The 26,687-nt window shown below is 45.0% G+C and overlaps 1 protein-coding gene across 1 annotated transcript in view; it reads left to right on the top strand.

Moving 5' to 3' along the window:
• The window catches only part of LOC125986116 (cadherin-12), a 49,501-nt gene that overhangs the window by 15,285 nt on the left and 7,529 nt on the right, over positions 1-26,687 (top strand). Inside the window, exons 3-8 of the mRNA XM_049749541.2 lie at positions 6,292-6,586; positions 8,884-9,003; positions 11,165-11,332; positions 12,877-13,064; positions 23,176-23,429; positions 26,192-26,328. Of these exons, the coding sequence (XP_049605498.1) occupies positions 6,292-6,586; positions 8,884-9,003; positions 11,165-11,332; positions 12,877-13,064; positions 23,176-23,429; positions 26,192-26,328 (1,162 nt within the window). The remainder of the gene's footprint in view (positions 1-6,291; positions 6,587-8,883; positions 9,004-11,164; positions 11,333-12,876; positions 13,065-23,175; positions 23,430-26,191; positions 26,329-26,687) is intronic.

Here is a 26,687-nt window from a genome sequence, read left to right on the forward strand (position 1 = left end):
TTTTCAACTGGTTTTGTTCAAGGGACCACCATTATAACCAAGAAGTAACTCGGGGACCGCTGCTTTGGCAGAATATAATTTTATTTTCCACCAAAGGAGGATAGACAGGCTATTTATTTGCATCTGTATGTCTATTTTGGGAATCTCAGGTACATTTGATATAATTTGGTCAACGATTCACAAAAAATAGCAGGAAAATAAATCAAGTCTAAATAATAAATACATTTTATTTTTAAAAATGTTACAATTATTTTCCATGTCCAATTTCGCAGACCACCTGCAATACAACCACAAACCGCTAGAGGGCCACCGGTTGATAATCCCTGGTTTAAATGTAACCCAAACTGCAATCTCAGATAGTTCCTGGGGTATTATTTCATTTATCATGCACGATACACATGCATAATAAAAATATACAAATGAGATAAAATAATCGAGGACAAAAATGTTCTGCAACAAGACCCTTTTTTTTTCGAGATGAATCAATTTGTGCACGTCCCGGGGTGCACGTCCTCCACATCATTGCACATTAGCGGTTCAAGCGGTGAGGACGGCAGGGGGGGTTAATCTGCCAATTAGCTCACGCGCAACGCCGTTGATGTGCGAGCTAACGTCAGCCGTTAGCGGTCCGAGCGCTTCGGCTGAGTGGGCGCAGCCATTAGTCCCTCGCATTTTCTCCTGATTGATTGGAATGGGAGTCATGTCGTCTTGTATTGTAACATTCATTTGATTCATTTGGGGTTAGTCACGCTCTAATAGTTAAAATATTGAGGAAATATTAACCAAAACTTGAAGCTTTTTCCGTGTAGATGTGGATTTCTGAAGAGCACCTGTGGATGTGACCTTTTGGGGATAAGTGACCAGGAACATCTGGAATAGCAGCTGTGCACAGCAAGGAGGAGACCTAGAAAAAGAGAGGCAGGGATGTGTTTACATTGAAAAATTGAGATGGAGTTGGGTTAAAAATAACCTCAGCAGGGAAAGTCAAAGAACAAAGGTACATCCCGATTTCCGGACTTTGGATACAATTTTGAATTATCGTATTTTCCGGACTAATCAAATCATTCTCCTTTTTATCTTTTTTATTTCAACTTCAGACGCAACAAATTACTTTATAATCACAAAATAATGATCTATAGTCTTTTTGAGTCATGATTCATAGTCTTCAGCGGGCCACTTTAGATTGATTTTATAACACGATGCTTCGGGCCAGTTTAAATTTAGGAATTTGGTCCATATATAAGGCGCACCGGACTATAAGGCGCACTGTCAGCTTTTGAGAAAATTTGAGGTTTTTAGGTGCGCCTTATAGTCCGGAAAATATGGTATTCTGAAATTTCTGCACAAATGCCCTTGTAAATGTCCAAAACGTTCACTGCGGTGTGACGAGCAAGTGATGCGGCAACACTTCTGACGCTGGAAGACAAAAGGTCATGCATTTACATAAAAGTCAATCAAAGACTTTTACAACAAAAGGGCAGCGCTGCATCGTTTTCCGCTGGCCAAGAAGTGACCATTCCCGCCTCGCCTGAGATTTATTTGGAATCTAAATTTCTTTAGAGGAGTTATAAGGGAGGACGTGGAGCACCTTTTTCACTATGGCCCATTAAATGTGCTTTGGAATTTTGTTGTAAAACGCTCCTACTGCTGAGGCGTCCCCTCGGACAAAATCCTGTTTACAGTGGGCGGATGGCAGAAGCTGCATTCCGCAAAGCCCTTAAGTAAGACAGTAAGTAATTAATCGGAAACAGACGAGCAGACGTCTGCCGGAGCGCTCGTCGCTGACCTCCAGCCTGGTGAGGACACCACAAGTCTGATAATCATCTGGTTTATATGTGAGTGGCATCCGGCTCGAGGCGTGGCTAATGTGGTACACCACTTCTCAGCCATTTGAAGATCTTTAAGGAAGATGGGTTCTTTCGCAGGAAATGTGGCTACAAGTCACCTTTTCAAACCGAATAATGTTTGCTAGCGGAAATAGGACACCCACTCTTCTGGACTGACTTGTCAAGATTTTGGAAATAATTTTCAGAAAAAAAAACAATTCTTAAGCCTAAATTGGTGAAGGATAGCCATGGCTTTGATTTCATCGACGGCCATAATGGAGTCTGCTCCTCGATAAGAGGCCAATAACAGTCGCAAGTTGATGATGAATGCAGCTGGATGAAAGGCTCAAACCAAAGCTAATGATGACCATTTGTCTGTTCTGTCAAAAAAAGTACACTGTATGTTTTTCCTGCTTCATCTACTTTCAAACATCCAGCCTCATATTTCCATGGAGATATCATCGCCATTAGTATCACTTACATGTGCGTCCATCTTGTCTGCACGGTGACATTCACGTTTCACATCGGAGCAGAAAAAAACCCAAACAAAGGCCTACCTTGCTTAACCAACTGTGATATGAGAAAAGGCATCAGCCCGATCAATATCTCTTACTAATATCGTATGAGACCGACATGATAAGACTACTACAGCCATTTGGATGCTTGACCTCTGTGGCCTTACCCTTACACAAATAGCAAGCATTGCATTGAGTCCTAATTAAAGAATTAAGACCAAATGCTAAAAATCAAGCTAGCCGACAACCCTCTGCCATTACCAGATCAATTGGAAAACCCAAAGATCCAACCATTCCTTCTCTTATTTTTTTGGTGACTTATCCGGTCACTCGAGTCAAGTCATCCCAAGTCCAAGTGGAGTCTTATGTCCTTTACCGTATTTTCCGGACTATAAGGCGCACCTAAAACCCTAAAATTTTCTCAAAAGCCGACAGTGCGCCTTATAGTCCGGTGCACTTTATATATGGACCAAATTCCTAAATTTAAACTGGCCCGAAGCATTGTGTCATGAAATCAATCATAAGTGGCCCGCTGAAGACTATGAATCATGAATCAAAAAGACTATGGATCATTATTTTGTGATTATAAAGTAATTTGTTGCGTCTGAAGTTAAAATAAAAAAGATAAAATGGAGAATGATTTGATTTGGATTAAAAATCTGACATGATGCATTAACGGTGCGCCTTATAGTCCGGTGCGCCTTATATAAGGACAAAGTTTTAAAATGGGCCATTCATTGAAGGTGCGCCTTATAGTCCAGTGCGCCTTATAGTCTGGAAAATACGATAGTTTTGGTCAAGGCACAAGTCAACACTGACTCAGTTCCAAAACTTTGCTTGGCACTGAGCTAACACAGCCTTGTCTTATCTGTCAATCAATTCAATTTTATGGCATCACTTACTAATAGATAGCATGCACGTTTCATACCAGACTTGGTTTGGACTTGGTTTGCTGCAGCGTGTTGCTGAAAGCCAAGCCGCGCAGGCGTAAAGCAGCCACAGATAGCGAGGTGTCATTCGCCGAGAAATGGCCCGCCCGCTGATATCGATCAGCTTTAATAACCTCGCTGCACCGTTTCTGATGCCTGAGCTTTCTCGCCGCCTCATAGTTGCGCACTTGCTGCTTCGTCGTGGCTAGCTAGCGTCGAGAGATAAACAAACAAGCATATCGGGTGTAGCTTTTTCTCAATCGATTTTATTCACGCAAGTTAATTGGATCTACGGCCCGATAAAGTATAACATGATGTATTACAGTCTATGGTTATTTGCATATAAACAGTATAATTTAGTTTTCAATGCACGTATATTTATGGAATGCCGCAAGCAGAAACGCAAATCGCCTGTCCATATGCCGCTTGCTTGGAACACGGCGTACGCAAAGAACCTCGGGTACTGAGCACAAAAAAAATTATTACCTAAACACACATAGCAGCTTGTTGTGGCAAATTCCCACTTCGCAAAACAACACAAATCAAATGGATTCCATGTTTTCCCTGATCACATTTCTTAAGATGAACATTTGATTCCACAGAGTTGAAACCTAGGGCCTTTCAGACCTCGTGGAAGGAAAGCTGATTGGTCAAGCTTCCCAAGCGCGTTCCTTCGAGGTGCGCCGTATAATCCCAGTTGCAGAAATCCAATTACTGCATTTTCGACAAGGCCTGCTCACGTTCTGCACCCAAATCAGTCAAATTAATCAATATGCAACCTTTGTGCATCGCAGATGAGAGGCGCAGCTTGGTGCACATCATCCGAGTGTAGCTCGGCACACTACGATCGGGAATTCCATTAATATGGATATCACGCTTCAAATTCATATTGCTGGAGCATGGAAAGTACTACGAGTATTTTGTGCATGCAAGTGATGGCAGGAAAGTTTTTCAATACTGGAAGTGTATTGCGGAAAAAAAATTCCGACTATTTCTGAAAATACATTAGGGAGCAAAGCATTCTGAATTAACAGTGGAGCTAATTTACATACCGTATTTTCCGCACTATAAGGCGCACCTAAAAACCTCCAATTTTCTCAAAAGCCGACCTTGTGCCTTATATATGGACCAATATGGATTTGTGGATGAGGACTAATTTATTAAAGTAAGCTTTACGTGTTTATTTTGTGTGTTGTGTGATATTAACGTTTGAGCAATGTTGAGTTATTTATATATTGTTATTGTTTTCACTATTTCGAGTGTTACTATATTGTGATTGCATTAACGTTTGAGCAGTTTTAAAATGGGCCATTCATTGAAAGTGCGCCTTATAATCCAGTGCGCCTTATAGTGCGGAAAATACGGCAATCCCGCCTCATTCCAGGTGCGTTTACTGATGTGTCCGCTGCATGCGCCACATGCACAGATCCACACACACTTTGTTGTTGGTGGTTTTGTTGTTGTTGACACGTTTCTCTTCAGACGCCCGGCTGTTGTGATGTCATCATGTCTTAATACCACCACCCCTGTCGTCATGGTTACAAAAGCCCTTTGGCACCTGTTGAATCATGAAAAGATTATCCCAAAAATAGGATCAAATAAAGATTAGGTTTTGACGAATCGTACTTTTTATTTGTTTGTGCAATGCAAACCTGCAAATTGGCTCATGGCACTGAATCAGAATGCAAATGATGAAATAAAAAAAAAAATGAAGCGCTTGTCACCTCATTAAATTTGTTCACACAAAATGGTAAAGCTTGTCATGAATGAGAAAGGGGGGGAATGCCATTAATTTAAACAATGAAAATCAAGTGTATCAAATAATTCGTTAATTGGCACACAGCAGAGAAACATAATTGAAGACGAATACAAAAAGAAATAATAATTTTATATTCATTATGCAGGGGGAAAAAAATTCGGTGTTGGCTGCAATTTGTCCCGCTTAGACAAATCAACAGAGTGTGTGTGTGTGTGTGTGTGTGTGTGTCCGTTCATGTCCGTGTAGCCTTCATTCACATGATGGCTTTGTTTCTCACGTTTTTTTTCAATTGTGAAGAAAAACACATCACCTCTTTGCCTCGTCCCACAACTCATTGCTGAGATTTCTCATTTTTGTTTCGTGCTCTGCTTATATTTGTGTACATCCTGTTTTTATTTATAAACACTCATTAGCAGCCTCAATGCTATCCACAAAGTCTTACCACTGTGATATTTATCTTTCCTTTTTACGGGATTTTTCACTCTCGTATCCTCTCCCGCCAAATTGCACAAGACTGAGCAGATGTTTGCGCTTTTTCTTGGTTTGATTGTAAACTCACTGAGAGAACGTAAATTAGCACGCCGGAGTTTGCAACAGTCCGTCTGTGGGATTTGCAACACGCCGCGGGCAAGGTGCTTTCATGTAACTATTAGCATCTGCGGCGGCCGAGTCCGAGCCAAGAAACACCAAACAATAAGTGGGGATGCTAAATGAAGCGACAACAGCTTGGCAAATTTGTAAACTCCCTCGCGGGTATGTCTCCACAATCTGCTCAGTGCCCTACAACCAACGACGTGTTTTATTCAAAACATACAAACCTGCGAGTTTTCAGGAGAGCACCCGGAAGCAAAGACACTCTAAAACTTGATGGCAGAAAAATGCCCAACGGGGACTGCAAACTTTGATATTAGGCAAACATCAGCTAGCGTCGTTAGCGAAGTGTTCGTTACCGCAGTCCGTTAGCTACAAAGTCGTTCCTGTTAGCGACAAAACTTTCTTTGCACCAACTCGTGAATAGAATCCGGTCTTAATCTCGACAGTCGGCGTGTATTATTTAGGAGAGATTCATCCTCATTAGTCAAGGGAACATCATGACAGCGGAATCATTTGGCTTTTCTCTTGACGGCTTGTGTCTTTGAGTTTCTCTCCGTTGTCCCAGACCAGTCGCATCCGCTGACAGCTCTTCCCCGCCCCGAGTTCTCATCGCTTCATGATCTGTGTCAGTGTTTGCGCTCAGCCAGCCTTTTTTTTTTGTCTCGCAGCTTCACACGGACCTGGATCAGGGCGACAGCGTGGTTAAATACACGCTCTCGGGCGAAGGGGCCGGCTCCATTTTTACCATCGACCAAACCACGGGGGACATTCACGCCTTACGGAGTCTGGACCGTGAGGAGAAGCCTTACTATACGCTACGGGCGCAGGCCGTCGACCTCAACAGCAACAAGCCCCTGGAGCCCGAATCCGAGTTTGTGATCAAAGTGCAAGACATCAACGACAACGAGCCCAAGTTCTTGGAGGGGCCGTATCGGGCCACGGTTCCCGAGATGTCACCCGTGGGTAAGGCTGCACACAACACCAAAGTGCAGGCTTTGTTTTATGGCCTGCTTGTAGTGTCTTGACACTAAACTAAAGAAGAAGCTCTGAGGTCACAAAGTTGGAAATATTTTCCGTAAAACCTTTCAAGGCAGATGTCAAGGTGACATGTTGTCTCATACATTTCAAGTTGTAGCTTTCACAAAGGATCAGAATGTGTCATGTTCGCCGAGGCGACCCGATGCAGACTCGACTTAACACAAAACGAGGAGGCAGAATTGTTGCGCGAGAAAATGTGACGAGCGTGCGCAATTAGTGCAACATCAGTGAGCCAGCCGCCTCGTGTTGATGAACTATAAATGCCGCGTACTTGTTGATAGCTTTCAGAAACAACACGCAGGTTATTTCCCTTTCTTTTCTATTCAGAGTTTCCTGAGTCCAATTTAAGCAGAGCCGCCGTTCACCTTCACGGCTGATGTGGAATCCCGTTTGTAATTGTACAAGTGAAATCGTCCCCAAGGTCGCCCAAGCCCCCGGGGAAGGCGAGATCGCAGGGACTCAGAATAAATCATTTTCTTGTTTTGAAGGAAAACGTAACCTCGAGAAAATTCAAAATGGCCTCGAGAAGTCCGCTTTCTACCTGTTGACTTCTGCTGAGTCAGTCCGTACCGACCCAGAGCTGTCGTATTCTTTTCCGAGTTCCGCCGTCCCGAGGGGCCGCCGAATCTTTGACAACGCCGACAAAGTCAATGCATGCTAAACATGACACATCTGCGGAGTCAGCAGAAAAGTTGAGTGGATTTATGATGTCGCTGGAGTTCCCTGTAGCGATAACAAGACAGACACTAATGTACACTTACAAAGATGGATGTCATAGAGATGAGACGGTCTGGAAAACGGGTTTCAAACCAGGGCAAAGCTTTCAGATAAATGTAACGACATTGAGTTGGTCCAGAAAGTGGCAGGTGAGCTCCAAGCCACCATCTCACTGGCCCTGCGGACTCCTGACATTTGAGAGAAAGCGGGAGAGGCGGCTATTCGCGACCAATCCCCGAGAGACTCGATCGAGGTAACTCGCCGGAAGAAGACTTCCACTCTGCCAGAATGGCATCGACGCCCTCAGAGCGGGAACAATTCAAATAAATAAATAAAATGAGAACAACACATGCCGCAAGTGTTGTCGCCGTGGCAACAGCGCTCTGGATAACAATATGATCGACAGACAGCTAATTAGCTGAAACTGATTTTCCCCACAAACATGTCTGATGGATTTTGCCTTCCTGTTATCAACAAGATTTGATAATTGATTGATTTACAAGAAACATTTAAAACTCCGGGGAGTTTTTCCACGCTCGGCTGGAATTGGCAAGAAACGATGAGTCGTTAAATGATCAGCTCGTTATAGGATGCTCATTAAATGTTTTTTGTCTTTGATGAAGATTCAGTTCAGGATCCACGTATAGAAAAACACAAAAGCAATCTGCGTGTCACTTGGACATTAAGAGTCGGTCATTGTGGTTGCCACGGTAACACTGTATCACGCTGTGCTATTAAACTCGTCTGTCACTGGTGGCCGACGCGTGGGCGAGGTGTCGGAGTGGACCGTCGCATCGACCCTAATTACCGCTTAAGTGTGACGTTTAAATGAGACGACGCCGTCCACGTGTTTGTACCGTTTTTCTTTTTTTTTTTACCGTTACCGGTTTTAACCTCCTCATACTGTTCTGGTCTACTGCATAGCGCATACTGTTCGTCATTTTTATCTGTGCTCCCTCACCTCGCTCGGGACCGTTGGCGGCCTCCGGCGGATCCGTTCTATTTAAAGATGTGCAAACACGGGAACCGCTGAGGACTTTGGACGTCCTCTGCTCGCGTTTTCATGTCTCTGCACGATGAGACAGTGTCTTTTTCGGCCTCAACGTTTTAAAGCCGCTCTACGACCCGTCGCAAAAGTAGAACCGTATTTCTCAACTGTGTTCACTGATTGCGTTGTAATTTTCCAGCATGCAACGCAACGATCAATTTGGCAGCATCCATATGTTTGCCATGATAAAAGAATTAAAACATTGCTTATTTTTAATTGAAAAGCCATGCTACATAATGACTAATGCTGTTAGGCAAGGTGGATCCGACATAATTACGCTGCTTGGACGACTGCCATGCTAACAACATTGGCAAGCGTGGCTCTCTATTTTTTGTCCTCTTATTTAATAAACTAGGGGGCTTGAACTGCTCCCTGTGTTTGATATTTGGCGAGTTTCTTCTTTTCTATTTTCTCCAGGTAAACCAATAATGTCAGGGTTGTGTGTTTGTTTGCGTAGGGACGTACGTGACGCAGGTGACAGCCACCGACGCGGACGACCCGACGTACGGAAACAGCGCCAGGGTGGTGTACAGCATCCTGCATGGACAACCCTACTTCTCAGTGGACCCCAAAACTGGTAATTCTGACGCACTGGTATTGAGGGATCATGGAGGCTACCCGAAACAGCCACTGATAAAACTAAAAAATACAATAGTGGCAGTAGTTGGCGCCATAAAGCGGCACTTCAACACATCGGCATCATAAAAAAGGGCTTTGCTCAATATATTTTGTGATTGTGTTCAAACTAAATTTGATGCAAGTACTAGAGGAAGGTTGTCAAACTCATTTTTGTCGCGAGTTGCATCGTAGTCATAGATTCCTTCAGTGGGCCGTTATGACTGTCAACACCTTATATTGTTTATAATATTGGCTGCACAACAAACTGATCAATAACTAGTTTTGAAATCAGAAAGTACTACTAAATGTTGAAATATTTTTAAAAAATGGGAATAAAAATCTCTATTTTTTAAAAGTGGACTTTATTTTTTATTAGTGAAAATAATAATGTGAAATAGTGAAATATTTAAAAAATAATAATGCTAATAAAAATCGCTAGTAATATCTCAATTTTTTAAAAGTGGACTTAATTTTTTTATTAGTAAAGTCGATGCACAATTTGTCTTCGTGGGCCACGTAAAATGATATGGTATTTGGCTTAACTGTTGAAATATTTAAGAAAAAAGAATGGTAGTAAATTAATTGTAATAAAAATCGTTTATTTTTTGAAAGTGGACTAAATTCTTCATTTAGTACTGACACATAAACTCGGTTGTTTTCGTGGGCCACATAAAATGATGTGGCGGGCCGTATCTGGCCCCCGGGCCTTGAGTTTGACACCTAGAGGTATTGAAACTCGTTAATACTGCTATGGGACCAAATACAAGTGCAATGTCACCTCCCTAATTACTGGTGTGGAGGCACGTGTCAGCGCCCTGGCAGCATCCGGATGTTTCCATTCAACATCTCGTGATTTTTACCGGCTGGTTGCTGACTAGCTAATAACTGTTTACGGCCGGCATTTGAAAATGACCAAACATAATTATGCATGCTGAAACATTAGCACTGTTATTTATTTTGTTGTTTATGCTCATGTTCCACCGAAGTCAATGCAGCAGAACGGTGGTAAAAGCTTCTGCACTGGTGGCAAAGGGGGGGGGATGTTTTTTATTTCCCTAAATTTAAGGGGGAATTAGATTTTTTTTCCCACTTACTATTTAAAATCATTTCTGTCAACCATACTTCAAAATACTAAAGAATTATAGCACATTTAATGTTCACTTTTGAAACCTCTTGAAATTTCTCAATGTTTCCATGGGGGCGGCGCTAGGGTGTTGCAACTAGGCGAGCGGCTCCAAATGATCTTCAATCTTTCTTTGCGCAAGATTGACGCCATATGCAAAAATAGAGCCCGATATGTAAATGAACCCAATTGTGACAGCAACACTCAGCAAAATTCACAATAGATCACATTTTCCCCGGAAATGGCAGATTTAATGTTATTTAATTTCACACTTCATGGGTATGCACGCACTCCAGACGCACTATGACTTGTATACACGCTATTAAAAAGTCATAAGATGTCAACAGTCTTTGAAAGGACACTTTTGCCGACAGCGGGACAAGTGGGACAGTGCGTAATCACATCCCTTCATGCATATCACCACGGAGGACGACAGGTGGAAGGTGTCGCCACTCGCAGTCGAGCACCTGCTGAGACGGGATGACAAAACAGCGGCAACTCCAAACACAAATCACGCTGCGAGAATAAATGTTCTCCCAGCTGGGTGTCCATCTATCTGCGGAAAACACTCCTAAAAAATCAGCAAACAAACAATCGACACGCAGGAGGGGAGCCCAACGGTGTGAACGGTGCGAACAAAAATCACCATTACGCCTTACAAAGGGCTTGAAAAACATGTTTGGAAAATTGGACTTTGTAAAACAAAACTAAAATTTCACCGAGAATAAATATAGCCCTGCAAGCCTGAGCTCAGAGTTCAAAGCAAACATGGTGAAGCAGCATTTGGCTCTTCTGCTGCATGCAAAAACGTGCAGCACAAAGGCCGCGTGATCTTAAAAGCGAATCACAGCAAATTAAAAAAAATTGTCAGGCGATCGCCATCACTGTTCCTCGAGTGCAGACGCGTCTTCATATGAAAAATGCACGCTCGTGACTCCCTGCTGTTGTCCGCCTACGTTGACATTTGTGCCCGTGGGCTGTTTGTGCTATGCCACAGGCGTGATCAAGACGGCCTTGCCCAACATGGACCGAGAGGTGAAGGAGCAGTACCAGGTGCTAATCCAGGCCAAGGACATGGGGGGCCAACTGGGAGGTCTGGCCGGGACCACCGTGGTCAACATCTCCCTCAGTGACGTCAACGACAACCCGCCTAGGTTCTCCAAAAGTAGGTGCTTTCCACTTCTTAGCTTCACTGTGCCGTACTTTCCGGACTATAAGGCGCACCTTCAATGAATTGCCCATTTTAAAACTTTGTCCTTATATAAGGCGCACCGGACTATAAGGCGCACTATCGGCTTTTGAGAAACTTTTAGGTTTTTAGATGCGCCTTATAGTCCGGAAAATACGGTCTACATTGTTTTCGGTGGGTGGACCAAAACGTCTACAAATAAGCAAAGATTTGGAGCAGTGGATTCAAGTCAAAGTCATCGGAAAGGTGTCATTTGAAGCGGATGGAGCACTCTGTCGTCACTCAAACACTGACTTCATTGCGTTTTCCGCCCTTTGGGAGTCGCTTCATCAATCAGTCAGTCTCATAAAATTTGTTTGCGTGGCTGCGATTTTATGCCAGATACATTTCCTGATGCAATCTATCGCCCGACACTTGACGAATCAATGAAGTGACAGCAGAAAACACAACATACAAAGTTGAACGAAATCACAAATAATTGTTTGTGTAATGTTTAATTTCAAAATAACTCTTTAATATTGTACTTTATGAAAACAAACAGTTTAAATGACTAACTGGAATACAATGTAAATAATTCCTACTTGTGGTGTGACCACCAGGGGGCAGAATAATTGATGAGTCATACAGTCATGAGTCGTTCTTTGCAGAGGATGAAGAAAATACACCTATCGTTTTTCCAAATATTTGTAACGCAGTGACTCCAATGCTATTTGTTAGCATTAAGCTAACAGAGGTTACAACTAATGTATGTTTTCACGCCGATGATGTCGCCGCTATCGTATCGTTACATACACGCATCAGGAATCGACACCCCGACCAAACCCGGACTGGACGCAACCGCCGAGCAGACGCTCAAAAACGTGTTAGCTTGGACATTTCCAGACATTTCCACCACCGTGGCGCCATACGTGATTGCACAGTTTGTCACGATGGCGCACAAAAGGTCGACTTGTTTTCGCATGGCTGCGTCGACAAGGTCCGGTAAATAAAGCTCGTCGGCCAGCCGTTGTTTTTGCTCGTGGAACATCCTTCTATATTTAGATTGCAGCTTGCGCTGAGGGGGCTGACTCACACATTCCAGCACGAGTGTGGAACTTTACTTTTTTTATGAATTTGCCTCTCTCAATCAGCAGGTCAGAGTGGGTTGACAATGAAAAGAAATCATTTTCTGGAAAGTTACTGACGTGCGATTTTTGTGCTGTGGCCCACGGCAGCGGCAAGGCACCGTAGCGAGCCCTGGAATGTAAATAGAGCCGAGTTGCGGAAAGCAAAAGTAGATATTTCCATAATTCTGTCACGGCACAAAGGTTGGCGCCACGTGCCGATGCTTCTGTACTCGGCTGAAGATGTTTCAAGTCCTCACAAGAGCTGATGACAGCTTAGCCCGAGAGAGAGTTCTACTTTTGCCTTGAGATGATGGCTTCTTGCAGGAAATGTTTCTTGAAGCGAAGAAAACGACACCTTTTCCACCTATGTTGCGATCTTCTCAAAATGTCTTCACTGGCTTTGTTCCTTTTCAGGTTTTTTCCACTTGCGCGTTCCCGAATCTTCGGCGGTGGGCTCGGCGGTGGGCAGGATCAAAGCCCACGACTTGGACGTGGGCAGGAACGCCGAAGTGGAGTACACCATCGTGCCGGGCGATGGGGGCGCCATGTTTGACATCACCACCAATGCGCACAATCAAGATGGCGTCATCATTCTCAAGCGGGTGAGTGCCCCCCCCCCCACAAAAACGCGCAACATTTGGATTTGGGTTTCATGGAGGGTCGACTTGAACTTCATCTTCCACTCTAGTAAAAAAAAAAAAAATCGCAATTTTAGTGGTAGAAAGCCGCCCTAAAATGAGTGCACGCTTCTCGGATGAAAGTAAGGGCGGTTGCGAGGGGACACCCCAGCGAGGGTCCTCGGTGACCCCCGAACCTCAGCTTGCGACCCTGCATGTCGGCGTCCCGAGTGCGCCGGTGAGCCCTCGGCGTGTAGCGGCTCATCCGGTGGGCCATATGTTCTGCCGGCTAAGTTGATTAAGGCTCCCAAAGGTCGGCTTTGATCCGCACTGCAATTTATTTCCGACATGAACCCACGGCATCAGCGGGGACGCCATTTTGCTCGGCCAACTTTGTAGCAAAACGTTAGAGGAATTAATTACGTCGGGATAAAGCCTTCGAGGTCTATCATCTCTCGTTTGAACAAAAGAAGACGTTACGGGCCCGCGCTAAAATTAGGGAGCAAAATGGAGCAGCCGCTCGGCATATATTAAAACACGATAAGACATGTGAGTTATTAACTTTGGCCTATATGATTCCGGAAGCTTCAAATGAGCTCACCTAACATTGTGAGCCAAAACATAAAAGAGTCAACGCATGCGACGTATTTCTTGATGCGATTTGGAGACCCCTTGTGGCCATAAAACGCATCAACAGTATTCCCTGACTTGTGAACATTAGCGCGCCATCCATCATGTCCGAATTCACTCAAGTCAAATAACGCGCCACCGCTTCCCGCGGGTTCCGTGTTATTTCTCCTCGGATGCGGGGGTGCGAGGCCGTTTCATGAGCGCCAATTTGTTGCTTTTAAGCAAATACTATTTTGAAGAATCTTCACTTTTATTATCGTGGATGCAATCATGTTCTACAGGGAGAATATCAATATCGTTAGCCCGCCTTGCTAATGTTGCACGTACAATGCTAAGCAACACAATTGATTTTGCCTTCGCCAGACGACAGTCCAAATGAATACGTGGGTCGTTTGGGCCCACGCGCACCCCCTCACACCCCCTCCCCTCTGTGTGTTTTACACAAGTGCTACTATTCTCCGTTCTACTCACACATACAGAATTACTCGCCCTGCACCGGCGTGCTCGCTTACTAAATGTGCTTGCTTACCCCGCCACTCCACCCACACGCCTGCGCACCTCTTTGGACAGTCCAAATTAAATTTGTTGGCGCTCACATTGAGCTTGAATGGAAATGAAAGGACGAAAAGTGTCACATTCATCACGCCTAATAGCAGCGGCCGCTAAACTCGCTTTTGTCAGGCAGGGAAGGGGAACATTTTTAGAACATGTTAATGCAGATTGCTAATAAAATGTTAATACTGTTGCCTTGGAAAAATAAAAAAGAGAAAGGACCAGGCTTAATTGAATAAGGATGAGCACAAATCTCTTGGTTGCTTGTTGAATGGTTCATTTGAATAGAAGCTGCACTTCCAGTTTGCATAAACGTGACACTCGCTTGCTTAGCATTAGCTCAGGGAAAATCTCCCAATCTCGATTTCTTATGAACATTGCCGTTTTATAGCGGGGATTCTCAACATATATTTCACTAACATACATTTACAGTGATCCCTCGCTACTTCGCGTTTTGTTTATCGCGGCTTCACTACATCGCAGATTTTTTTTCCAAATTAAAAAAAACTTTTAAAAGTCAAAATAAAACTTCTAAATTGAAGAAACATGTGTCTAACTTTTAGGATAATGTAGTATTGCTCTAAATGTTCATTTACATTACTTTAGAAGTCCATTTTCGCGTGTTAACACGATCGTGAATTAGCATCTTTCCGCTAACTCGTTAGCTTGCCCAGTACTTCTTGTTGGTGACCGTACTTTGCAGATTTCACTTATCGCGGGTGGTTCTTGGAACCAATTATCCGTGATAAACGAGGGATTACTGTACTTACGTTTAATGATCCTCAAAAGATTCCGATACAATTTGGATTCAATTTTTACAATGGCTAACAAACAACTCCGATTTTTTGGGGATATAGAGCTTCACTTTCACTTTCAAATATGAAATTTGCAGCCTTTCCGTACCTCGAGGAAGATGATTGTTCATGTGAGAAAGTTAAATGTGCCTGGCATTGAGTAGAACACCATCGCTCTATTTTTAGCACGAAAGGTGGTCCCGATCCTTTTTGATCCCCGCCACAAGATTCGCACAGGCAGTAATTGACAGTCGTACGCTGCGTGATGTTATTGTTGTCGGCAGCTTCAAAGTGTGCAGCTAAGTCAATTTGAACAAGGGAAGTGAGGACGACGCGTCGGAGGCATCTGCCTCCTGCTGCAAAAATGACAAAGCATGGCAAAGGCCGGCAGCCAGCCAAAGAAGCAACCGCTGCTCTCACACATAGTAAGTTAGAGTAAGTGACAGCCTCCATCAAAGTGCACAAAAGGCGGGTGAGGAGTGGATGAAGGTGTGAGGGAGCTGAGGATAAAGCCTTCATGAGCTACTTGCTGTGTTCTGACCCGCCCACTCCATTGTCTTATTCGGGATTGCTGCAATCTCCCCAGAGAGCAATCCTTCTACTGCTCTCCTTTCCTCCCTCGTTTGACTTTCCGCACACACACACAGGCGCAGGCAACCTCATTGTACACAGCCGAGTTTGGCAGAAGCCAAATTAGAGAGTGAGGAAGGTTGGCTATGATAAGAGGATCAGGCTGAGTAATGGGTTCAACGGATGATCATTGCTTTCCCAGACTGGCGAGGAAAAAAAAAAGAAAAAAAAACAGGCGTGAAGGGGCCTCGCTGCATCCCATCTGCTAAACATAAGATTACGTGAGACAATAGGTAAATCCGCCAAAGAATTCCCGGGCAGGCGTGCGGACCGATGACACGCGGTACGACGAAGGACACGTTGACAAACAAGAGCCTCGGGTCGCCTCGCCGAAAATGGCTTCCTCTCCGATTAAACGTGGCGTTTGTGCCTCTGCTTGTTTATTTACCTTCTCCCGGCAGACGGAGGAAAGCGAGCGCCATGCAAATCTGCTGGAGCCAGCCTCGGGGGCTGAACCTGAATTGTTTGAAGACGCCATGTGTGGCATCATATTTGGCTGCCTAGTTTGAACAGCGCCGAGTCCCGTGCGGTTCTCTCGGAACGGGTGTCAGAAGTAGGTCGAGTCCTGGCAATATGGTTTTGGACAAAACCAAAAACACCTATGCATAGTTTGTTGTTTTTTTGCATAAGGAAGGGTGTGAAGCAGCTTTGGTGTTGCCATGGTGATGCTGATGTTAATGCTGATGCTGAGCGGGGGTTCTATTTTGGGGTTTCTCATATGTCAGCCCACCTGCACTGAAATCTAGCCTGTAATTATCTGAGCGGCGTGCATAAAATGGCTCCCCAAAGCAAGAATCCGTTTTTGTATTCCGGATCGGTCGACTCGGCTTCGTGGAAGTCACCTATGCGACTTGCTGCAATCTCTTGCCGGCGCAAAGAAAGTCTCCATCGAGATTATCGTAACGTATCGAAAGGTGGCTTGTAAGCTTTCAAATGGAATCAAGCTAAGCCCAAAGCAAATCTGTCTAATGTCCCGACACAGAAAGCGCTAGTATCGCTTGCTAAATGTTTCATTTGTCCAAATGCTTTTTGGGATGTCCCAAATCCTAAACCAATAAAAATGGAAAGTACAAAACCAATAAAATTGAGAGGGGTAAACTCGACTTAATCTCCAAACGGGGCCAAATCCTCACCGATGAGAAAAAGCAGGCCTGAAAATACGTCTTTATGAGGAAAGTCTTGTGATGCAGATTCATGCCACTTGAAGATCATTTGTGCATTTGAAGGACAAAACGTGGGGAGTGCTTCCCCCTCGTTGGAGCGAGAACATGGTAGCCTGGGTTCGGATTTCAGGACGCCTGAAACTTTAGCCTTCCCGCTCAAAATGCTTGCAAAAATAGAAGTGTGTAGTCAACATTCCGCTGGAAAACGGCAAATCGTCTGATATCGGCACTTTTTTCAGTCTTTAATTTTTTAGCGCATAAAAACCAGCAATGTGCCGCGGATGGATGGATTGGGAATAAAACGACGGAAATTACGAGTTGTTTCTCGTCGTTTGCTCTGCTCGTACACACGCACAGATGCTCGTGGGCCCGGCGGCGAAAACGACTCCGGCTATTGATCTCGGATGAGCTCCGTTTAAGCTTCTCCAGTCAAAGCAATCGACAGGATTGAGGCAAGAAGCCTTTTCATCCTCCCTGGCATTAATTAAGGACTTCATTTTACTAAAGCATCTCGTCAGCTTGGTCCACTTCCTCCATCATAAATGTGATTGAAGACGGGAGCGAAATGAAGCTGCCTTTCACTTTCTCTCATGAAATGATCCAGCACTGGGAATTGAGGCCGCCCGCCGAAGTGCTAATAAAACCAATCCGTGACCTCGACTGCGTCAAGCCACTTGGATACCATCATTCAAAATCAATACGGTCCGAGATGGAACCGTAACCCCGACAGAATTTGACATTTCTATTGGGTTGAGCGGCGGAAAGGAAACTGCACAAATCTGATAAGGAGGATCCAGATCATTTATGCAGGAAGGATATTGCACATTGAAAATCAATAGCGCACTAACAGAAAAATATTCTTGGACAGCATAGCGATGTTCAAAATTGATACGGCCGGATAAAAAGTAGCTTGCTCGCATCTCAGCTGGGTCCCTAAAAATTAATCGGGCCGTAATGCCCGAAATATACAAAGTGAAGCGAGGCCACCGTGAGTTCAAAAGCGGCAGAAGTTGGGAAGTGCTCGACTGCTGCCAGTTAGTGACACCCGATAGCGGACGAAGCTGATCCGCTGGCAAGCGAGCGCCGGCGGCTCGCCCACACACCCGGCTGGGAATTAATCCATTGATTGCAGCGCTGAAGACTTCAGTGGGCAGCGAGGCTGGCTATTCTGGCACTGAGAGGAAATACCTCCGGGCGGTAGCCAGTTTGGAAAAAAAATAATGATAAATATAACGTCTCACTAGGTGAGCGTGTAGGAGGTGTTTTGAATCTTTGTTCAAGGGATTCCCAACGGTCCAATTCATTCGGGCGGTCGTTCTGAATTGGTGAAAATGTACATTGATGCCCCCCCTTTGTCTTAGCAGAATGGAATCTACCATTGGGCAAGTTATAATTGCGAAATTTGGTAGACATGTCTGTCATGAGTAAACCCACAAAAATGGCTTGAAGTCTGCCTTTTGGGTACAAGGTGAGAGAAATTTGGGTATTTCAAGCCAATTTGAAAATGTAAACCCCCGGGAGACAGTTTCTCTTGGAAGCATCACTTTTGGCATGAATGTCTATCATGAGTAAAAATTCCCAAGAAGCCTGGAAAGTTTTGTGTTTAAAGCCTTTCGGCATATTGTGGCCACTTCCTGGTAAAAGTTTGTTGGACTTCTACCAAATTTGAGCAGGTTGTACTTGTGATGCTAAATTGGCAAATCTTACCACCACATATGAATGGATGGATTCACTTTCAAACGCAAAACCCGAAAGACATTTATCTGGTCCTGAGGACTTTATATCGGAGTGTCATGGGAGTCCACTTGTTATTGTGCGTCTTATTCTAAAATGGCTTCCTCCCGGAAAGCTGTGCAAAATCATGAGCGGCGGCATCAGGAGTGAGTCAGAAGTTGCTCCAAAAAAAAAAAAAAAAACGGGTGGCCACTGGCAAGCGCTCAGAATGGTCCGGAGCGGAGCGATGGAGGCAAGCGAGGACACAAAGCGATGTGATTGATGGCAGCACAATAAAGTGAGCACCCCCCCCCCCCCTTTGTCTCTTTGGGCCATGTAATCTTTTCTCTCCTGTTGACGAGCTTATTGAACGCAGCCCGCTGCCGACGGCGCACTCGGCCCAAAAGAAATCTCTGCTGCGACTTGACTCGTCGAAAACACTCTCCATTTACTTTGACGCTAGCAACTGCTGTTTTCCACTGCGGAAATGACATCTGATGCTCTTTATGGCCTCTCAGTCTTTCCATTTTCAAGGCTCGCTATTGACTTCTAACTACAGCGAAAGCTCCTCCATCACGGCTTTCGTGTTTTTATTTTTTATTTGTCACGTACCATTCACCGTTTGAAACATGAAAATCTTGCGTTGCGAGAGCTTGTTAAGGCCCGAGGTCATACTGGCACACTTTAGGCTCTGTTCTAGTTTTGGCAGTCTTCAAAAGATCAGCTCCTGACTCATCGGCGGTATCACCTGTCATAATTTGCCGACTTAAATAGCGCCGACTGACTGCGCTGGTGAGTCACCGGTCTTAAAAATGCAAACGGTTGATTTTTGCTCTTCCACACGGGAATCATTTGTTCCGCTCTGACAAAGAACTGCACTCCACAAATGTACTGTACTATTTATTACTATTTGGAGGCTGCATTATTTCACAGGCATCGAAGAGTCGGAATTTAAAAGCTCGTATTTCAGAGACTGACCAAATGTCCCTTCTGGCGATAGTTATGCAAGAAGACGACGAGTGTGGATCGCGAATGCTACGCTAAAGCTACGGTCATCCCTTGCTAAGACTTTAATTTCGGTGAATCTGGTGGTAACGAGAAAAGCAGAGCAAATTTGGCTCCTCGTAGGACAGCCGCCGACCTCGTCCATCTAAAATGCCACCTTGAAATTTACCTGGGCGTTTCGCTGAGTGTAGCGTAGCACTGACAAATCTTCTGGTCCATGATAAGCGGTCCCGTTATCAGCGGGACCACAAGCACCTCCATCAAAATCCGCCGAGATGTTTTGTCAGCACCGTCGTCATTCAATTAGCTTTGAGCCAATGGCAAGCTCACGTGTTGTTAATGATTTCAGAGTGTCTTTGTAAATACATAACAGTGAGGCTAAGCAGATTTAACGCCGGCGCCGCACGGCTGACAGATTCAATATTTTCCGCTGTTTTTCAGCCACTCTTTAATCTCCTGGCGTAACACCTTTAGTGCGGCATTGCAAACAAATGGAATCAGCCTGCTTGTGATTCGGAACGATGCCGACTCCCCCCCTACGGGCCTGGCATCGTCCCCTATCGCCCCCCCACTTATTTTAATGACTGGCGTAGGTGCGAGGAGAACATTCAATATTCTGAAGCGAATTCCTCTTTTACGCTCGCGTGGATGTCGTGGAATTCGCTTTTCCGGCACTCCGGTCACAATCAAAGCTCATTCCCGACTCTGTTCTAATTTGCTCTCCGATTCTTAACTTATGTTTTGGCGCTGCGTACCGCCCAGTACCTGTCTGTCTTCCTTACAACTAAAGGCCTTGGCGAGCTCACGGTCCACATCAGGCACCGTTGGCTTTCGATTGTGGAGCACCAGGATGCTCCATTCGGCAGCGGTGGCGGTGCACTGAAGGTGCACATTTGCATATCAAAGGGTGCGAGGAACATGTCTGGAATTTCAAGCGACTTCTGTTGCCACCCGACACACGAGCAAAACGAAAGGACGCGCTTCCTCGTACCGTAACGAGAGGCTTGGAAAGCCGAGCGCAGGTGCGCCTCCGCCGCCTCGCGGCCAATCACGTAAAAGTAGGTCAACCTCCTGGAAAAAAAAAGTCAGAATGACTTCACGGGATATTTCCCTCATGACCTCGGTATCTATGCGATGCTTTGCAGTTAGCTCTTCTTGTTAATTTGAGGCTCGGTGTCACCCCCTACTGGGCGTGCGTGTTACTCCTGCTAAAGGTAGCCATCCACCAGCACATAACACCCCCACCCCTATCGCTTTTCAATTTGGCCTTGTTTGTCCAGATGGCTAGCTGCGCTTTCTTTGGCGATGAGCGAGCAAAAGGCAAAGGTAGCGCTGAGCTTCACGTGCAAAGCGGAGCTTCACACTGAGAAGCTTTTTCTCTCCTTTAGCTAATGACGCCTATGTATCACGAGACGCCTAATGAGGCAGAGTGCGCAGCCCCCCGCTGGCCGACCACCCGGCGCCGCCGCCCCTCATCCACCTGCGCATGTGCTTGATCGCAGTATCAGTCACTCAACATGGACTCCTAAGAAAATAGAGCAACTTGCTGGAGAGGAAAAATAACTTTCCCACATTGATAGTAATGCTCAGTTCTCTCGTGGCCCTGTTTGTTGTTTTTTTTTTTTAAGAATTATTAACCAATGTAAAGTGCTATCTTTAAAAATACCCAATATGCTGTTTCTCCTTTTTTTAAATCAGATAAAAATGCTTGTGTAGATGTTAGTATAATTAACACGTCAAATAAATAATAAAACAAGACATTTACAATTTCAAAATGTGTGCACCGTATTTTCTGGACTATAAGGCGCACCTAAAAACCAACAATTTTCTCAAAAGCAGACTTATAGTCCGGTGCGCCTTATATATGGACCAAATTCCTAAATTTAAACTGGCCCGAAGCTTTGTGTCATGAAATCAATCATAAGTGGCCCGCTGAAGACTATGAATTATGAATCAAAAAGACTATGGATCATTACTTTGTGATTATAAAGTAATCTGTTGCGTCTGAAGTTGAAATAAAAATGATAAAATGGAGAATGATTTGATTTGGATTAAAAATCTGACATGATGCATTAATGGTGCGCCTTATAGTCCGGTGCGCCTTATATAGGGACAAAGTTTTAAAATGGGCCATTCATTGAAGGTGCGCCTTATAGTCCGGTGCGCCTTATAGTCCGGAAAATACGGTAATATGCCGTTTCTCCTTTTTCAAATCAGATAATAATGCTTGTGTAGATGCTAGTATAATTAACACGTCAAATAAATAATGAAACGAGACATTTACAATTTCTGGGGAATTTCAAAATGTGTGTATTTTTACTTTGCCCTTGCGGCATACAAGCCTTCCTTTCCCATTTCCGTCGAGCTACAGCGCTAGCGTCGTGAACCCTCGTAGCCACACAGCACGTGCTTGCTCTTGCACTTTAATGAGCAGGACAAAAAACACTCAAGGAGCACATTTGGTCGACTCGGAGGCGTTGGACCTCGGCTCGCTTTGATCGAAGTAGCGCTTTGACCCGCCTCAAAACAGATCCCCGACGCAGCCGGACCAAATGTTCAATCTCTTCTAGCTGATTTCAGCCACGCGCCGCGGTTGCGCGTCCAGTCGTTTGAGGCCTTCTAGCCGGCGCTTTAAATGGCGTCCGCGTCTTGTGAAGTGACAAGCGAGGCTGTCGTCGGAAAAGGACAGAGTGTACTTCCTGATGCATTTCCCCAGTGCGACTGCAAGAGCCTGCAGCGCTTGCACCTGCTGCGCTGTAATCAAACCAATCAAGCTAGCTGATGGTCAGTGATTGCTTTTAGATTGGCAGGCTTCGCTGTGTCTTTTCCCCCATCGCAGCCCACCCACCTTCTCCTCCAGTCCTTTAATGGACACCTGCTCCGGCAGAACAGAAGACCCCTGTAAAATCAACAAGACAGATGACTGAGAGAACATACCAGCATCTTCAGGCTTTCACCTCCAGGAAATGTAATTTAGCTTAAAATCTCATTTTAAAATGCTCATTCGTTGTGTTTTTCTAAGATCAGATCTTGGCGAAGCAGCATTTTCGTCACAATTTGTTTTTTCTGAGCTCAAGACAGCTTCATGACTTAAAAACTTGTGACCTAAAATATAGTTTGGTTGTCCTGCTCTGTTAAAAAGTAAGATGACAGATGTTTGAAATCTCTTCTCCAAGCTAGTTTGTGTGGGAGGTCGCGCAAAAAAGGTTTCACCTCCCCCTCATTGAAAAGCTCTTTGGCCCTTTTTCCAAACAAGCTGCCAGAAAGAGAAATCCGCCATCCCGGGACGTGTCGCTCGCTGCCAAGGTGCCGCCCTCCTCGTTAGTTCATTTGAAGTACAGGCGGCGTCAACGTGTCTCATGCGGCTGCGGGGCCGGCGGAGCGTGACGGCGGCGAGCCTCGGCCCGGCGTGGGCGGTCTCACATGAGAGGGCACCAGACGGGCGCGGGTGAGAACCGACGTGTCACCGCTGTCAAGACGTTGCCCACGATGTCAAGTGTGCGCGCTCGTCCGCTCGCCTTTGACTAATTGACCCCGAGTTGACGTCTCAGAAGCTCCCGCAAGGACAAAGACGAGAAATGCTCATCAACTTCTTTTGCTTCTTTTCAGCCGCTGGACTATGAGAGCAAGAAGGCGTACACCTTCAAGGTGGACGCCTCCAACGCTCATCTGGACCCCAGATTCCAAACCTTCGGGGCCTTCAAAGACACAGCGACGGTGAAGATTAACGTCCTGGATGTGGACGAGCCCCCGGTGTTCAATAAGGCCGCCTACGTGATGGACGTGTACGAGGACACACCGGCGGGCACCATCATCGGAGCCGTGACGGCTCAGGATTTGGATGCCGGCAGCAGTCCAGTCAGGTGAAGTTCAACTCGCAACGAAAGTTCTTTTTCCCACGCCCACTATGGCGTGAAAGATTGCCTTTGTTGCCATGGTTACAAATGAGAACAAACCACTCGGGGGAGGAATTTGCTCCTTTAAGATCATTAACGGAAATCGTTGCAGCAGTAAAATGGTGGATGCTATTCAAAAAACAAAAATGATAAAACAATAAAGGGACTTTAAGAATGAGTTTACTAATTGGGGCTCGAAACTGGTATCTAAATTAAGGACGAAAAGCTTGAATGAGAAAAAATTGAAACACAAAAACCGCATAAGAATTAGGGCTGCAGCTATTTTAATAATCGAGAAATCAATTTTGTGTTTACTGAGGAGAAGCTGAAATTGCGAACACCTGGATGCTTTGGAATTAAAACGCATCGAGACAATTACCGATTAATTTGATAATCGATGAGTTGTCGATTTATTGACTAATCGTTGCTCGTGCACAAAGGCGATTTTTATAAGCCAGAACTTTTCCAGCCTGTGCAAACAACGAACATTGACAAACAGTTGAAAATGAAATTCAATTATTTCCAATTAGCAGCGTAAATGTAATCAAAGCACCCGGGCCTCTTAATGAAGTACTCGGCTGATTGGAGAACACAATGCGGCTTCTCTTTACCGGACCGAGTGTCTTTTTCCCGTGCTGCCTGATTGAAGCCTTTACGTCTTTGCATCTCCTCGGCCATGACTGCCGCCCTTGTTCATCAGCGGAGGACCCGGGAACAATCGATCAATCAATGCCGTCTCGGCATCACAATCACATTGGCTCTGAACTTGTCGCGACCTCGTCAGAGTGACGACTTTAAGAAAGGGCCTCGACGTTCGTGCGACAGTTTGCCTTCCTGTCATGAGTTTTTCCAGACACTTCCAACCTATAAAGTATATTCATTTATATATACCGTATTTTCCACACTATAAGGTGCGGCGGATTATAAGGCGCACCTTCAATAAATGGCCCATTTTAAAACTTCGTTCAAATATAAGGCGCACCCGATTATAAGGTGCATAGAATACATAACTCAACGTTGCTCAAATGTTAATGCAATCTCAATATAGTAAGACTTGAAATAGTGAAAACAATAACAATATATCAAGAACTCAACGTTGCTCAAACGTTAATATCACACAACACACAAAATAAACACGTAAAACTTACTTTAATAAGTTAGTCCTCATCCACGAATCCATATTAGTCCATATATAAGGCGCACTGGATTATAAGGCGCAATGTCGGCTTTTGAGATTTTTAGGAACGCCTTATAGTGCGGAAAATACGGTACACATTTTTACAACTACGCTTATGCGTACGTCCCCTGAACAATGCAGTGAACACATTGAGCGGCCAAAAAGAAAAGGATGGCAGGTCCAATCCTCAAGGGCAAAATATCGGCAAAACATCAACTTCCCTCCACTCAAGTTGCCCCGAAGACGACGCTTTTTTGCTCACGCAATCACACTGTGTTATTTGTTGTGGCTTTCCAGACATAAAAATAACTCTAGGCCCAAAGTGGATTACAGCGCGTGAGACAGGCAAGCAGCGCTACGAGTAAAAAACACTGCCCACCGCCGCGATAGCATCTTAATAGAAGCTCAAGTCTTGTACTCGAGTCTCGCTCTCCCCCCGGTAATTACCAGGGGAGACGTTTAAACATCAGCTGCCCGTTATGGATGTGACACGGGTCGCTAAACTCGCCGTGCCCTCCCGCTTCGCCCCACCCCACGGTCTTGCCTCGACCATCGACGGCCCTTAAAAATGGATGAGGAGCCTTTTGTTCTTCAAGTCTATTAACCTGCCGAGACCGGAGCGTGACGGACAAAAACGATGTTTTCAATAAATATTTGATCATCGGACTAAACAAAACAAAAGTCCAGAACTGACATTTGGTCAACCAATGAAAAACCTCCAACAAAGTACAGTACTTTTTTTGTAAAACTGCACTTTGTCTGGATTTTAATTATTCACTGGGACTTCCTTGAGTAAAAAATAAAAAAAATAAAAAACAATGGAGAGTTGTGTCTTCGATGGAGAGGCGAGTGCGCTTTTAGCCGTGTGTGTGTCCGTGGAGACAAAAGACCATCATGAATGTTGAATGACGCTCCGCTTCGAAGGAGCTTTTCTGCCTTCAAACACTCGCCACCCAAAGAATATAATAAAATAAAATAATTGATCACATGCAGCACTCGGTCCAGCAAGTCGTCGCGACTGCCGTTCAATCTTTCCCCAGCTTAAAAAGAAACAACAGGCTTAAATCAAACAGAAACAAAATTGAATCCGGGCAAAAGTGGTAAACCATTTTGCCAGAAGTGCTTCTGTCATCACTCTCTCATCTTGTGAACACGAGGCAGCCCTCCCCACCCCTCCTCCTCCCCCTCCCCCCACCGTCCATCCACTGACACTCAGTGGGGAAGACGAAACGAAAATGTACTGCTGAATATGAATGAGGGGATCAAGTAAGTGGCCAAGAACCCAAGTCAGGATGGTGACATCGTGAGGCGCTCCTCACAAAGTCCAGCCTGGCCTCTGAAGAGAAATAACAAATAGAGACCAGGCGCCCGAGCGTAGTCCCCTGCGCCGCTAAAGTCCAACATGAGCAGGCTATGATCAATATTTGAATAGCCTCCGAGTTATGGATAAAAAAAGATGGCGAGCCTGTCCGTCCGTCAAGAAACATGAGAACAGCATTCCCCGAATTCACAGCCGGCGGGGGAGGAGAAACTAACTTTGTCGCTGTCCCAGGTACTCCATCGACTGGAGGAGCGACCCGGACGGCTATTTTGACATCGACCCGGTGGAGGGAACCATCTCCACCAACGAGATGCTGGACAGGGAGAGCGTGGCCTGGCACAACATCTCCATCGTGGCCACCAAACTGAGTGAGTACAATAAATGCTGACTCAGCAAAGTGCCATTTCCAAACAGACGTTTGTGCTCCTTATTTAATGAGCACAGCGAGCGATTTGGGAAAATCAAAAAAAATGTTATTTTTGCCGACACCGTTGCGGCCTTTACAGATTGAACACTTTTACTACTGTCAATATTCAATCAGGTTTTTTTTTTTTTTTCACGCAAAGCTTTATGGGCCGTGATAAAGCGCGATGGCGTCTCCTGGGGCTCGCTTGACTTCAGTTTTTATTTTTTTTTCCTGGCCACCTCACCCACAATACAAACCTCAGCGAATTTCACGGCAGAATAATGGCTGGCAGAGCTGCGGCTTTAAGACACGCCATCAGGC

The sequence above is a fragment of the Syngnathus scovelli genome, chromosome 18, assembly GCF_024217435.2.
Source record: "Syngnathus scovelli strain Florida chromosome 18, RoL_Ssco_1.2, whole genome shotgun sequence".
Taxonomy (NCBI): Eukaryota; Metazoa; Chordata; class Actinopteri; order Syngnathiformes; family Syngnathidae; genus Syngnathus; species Syngnathus scovelli.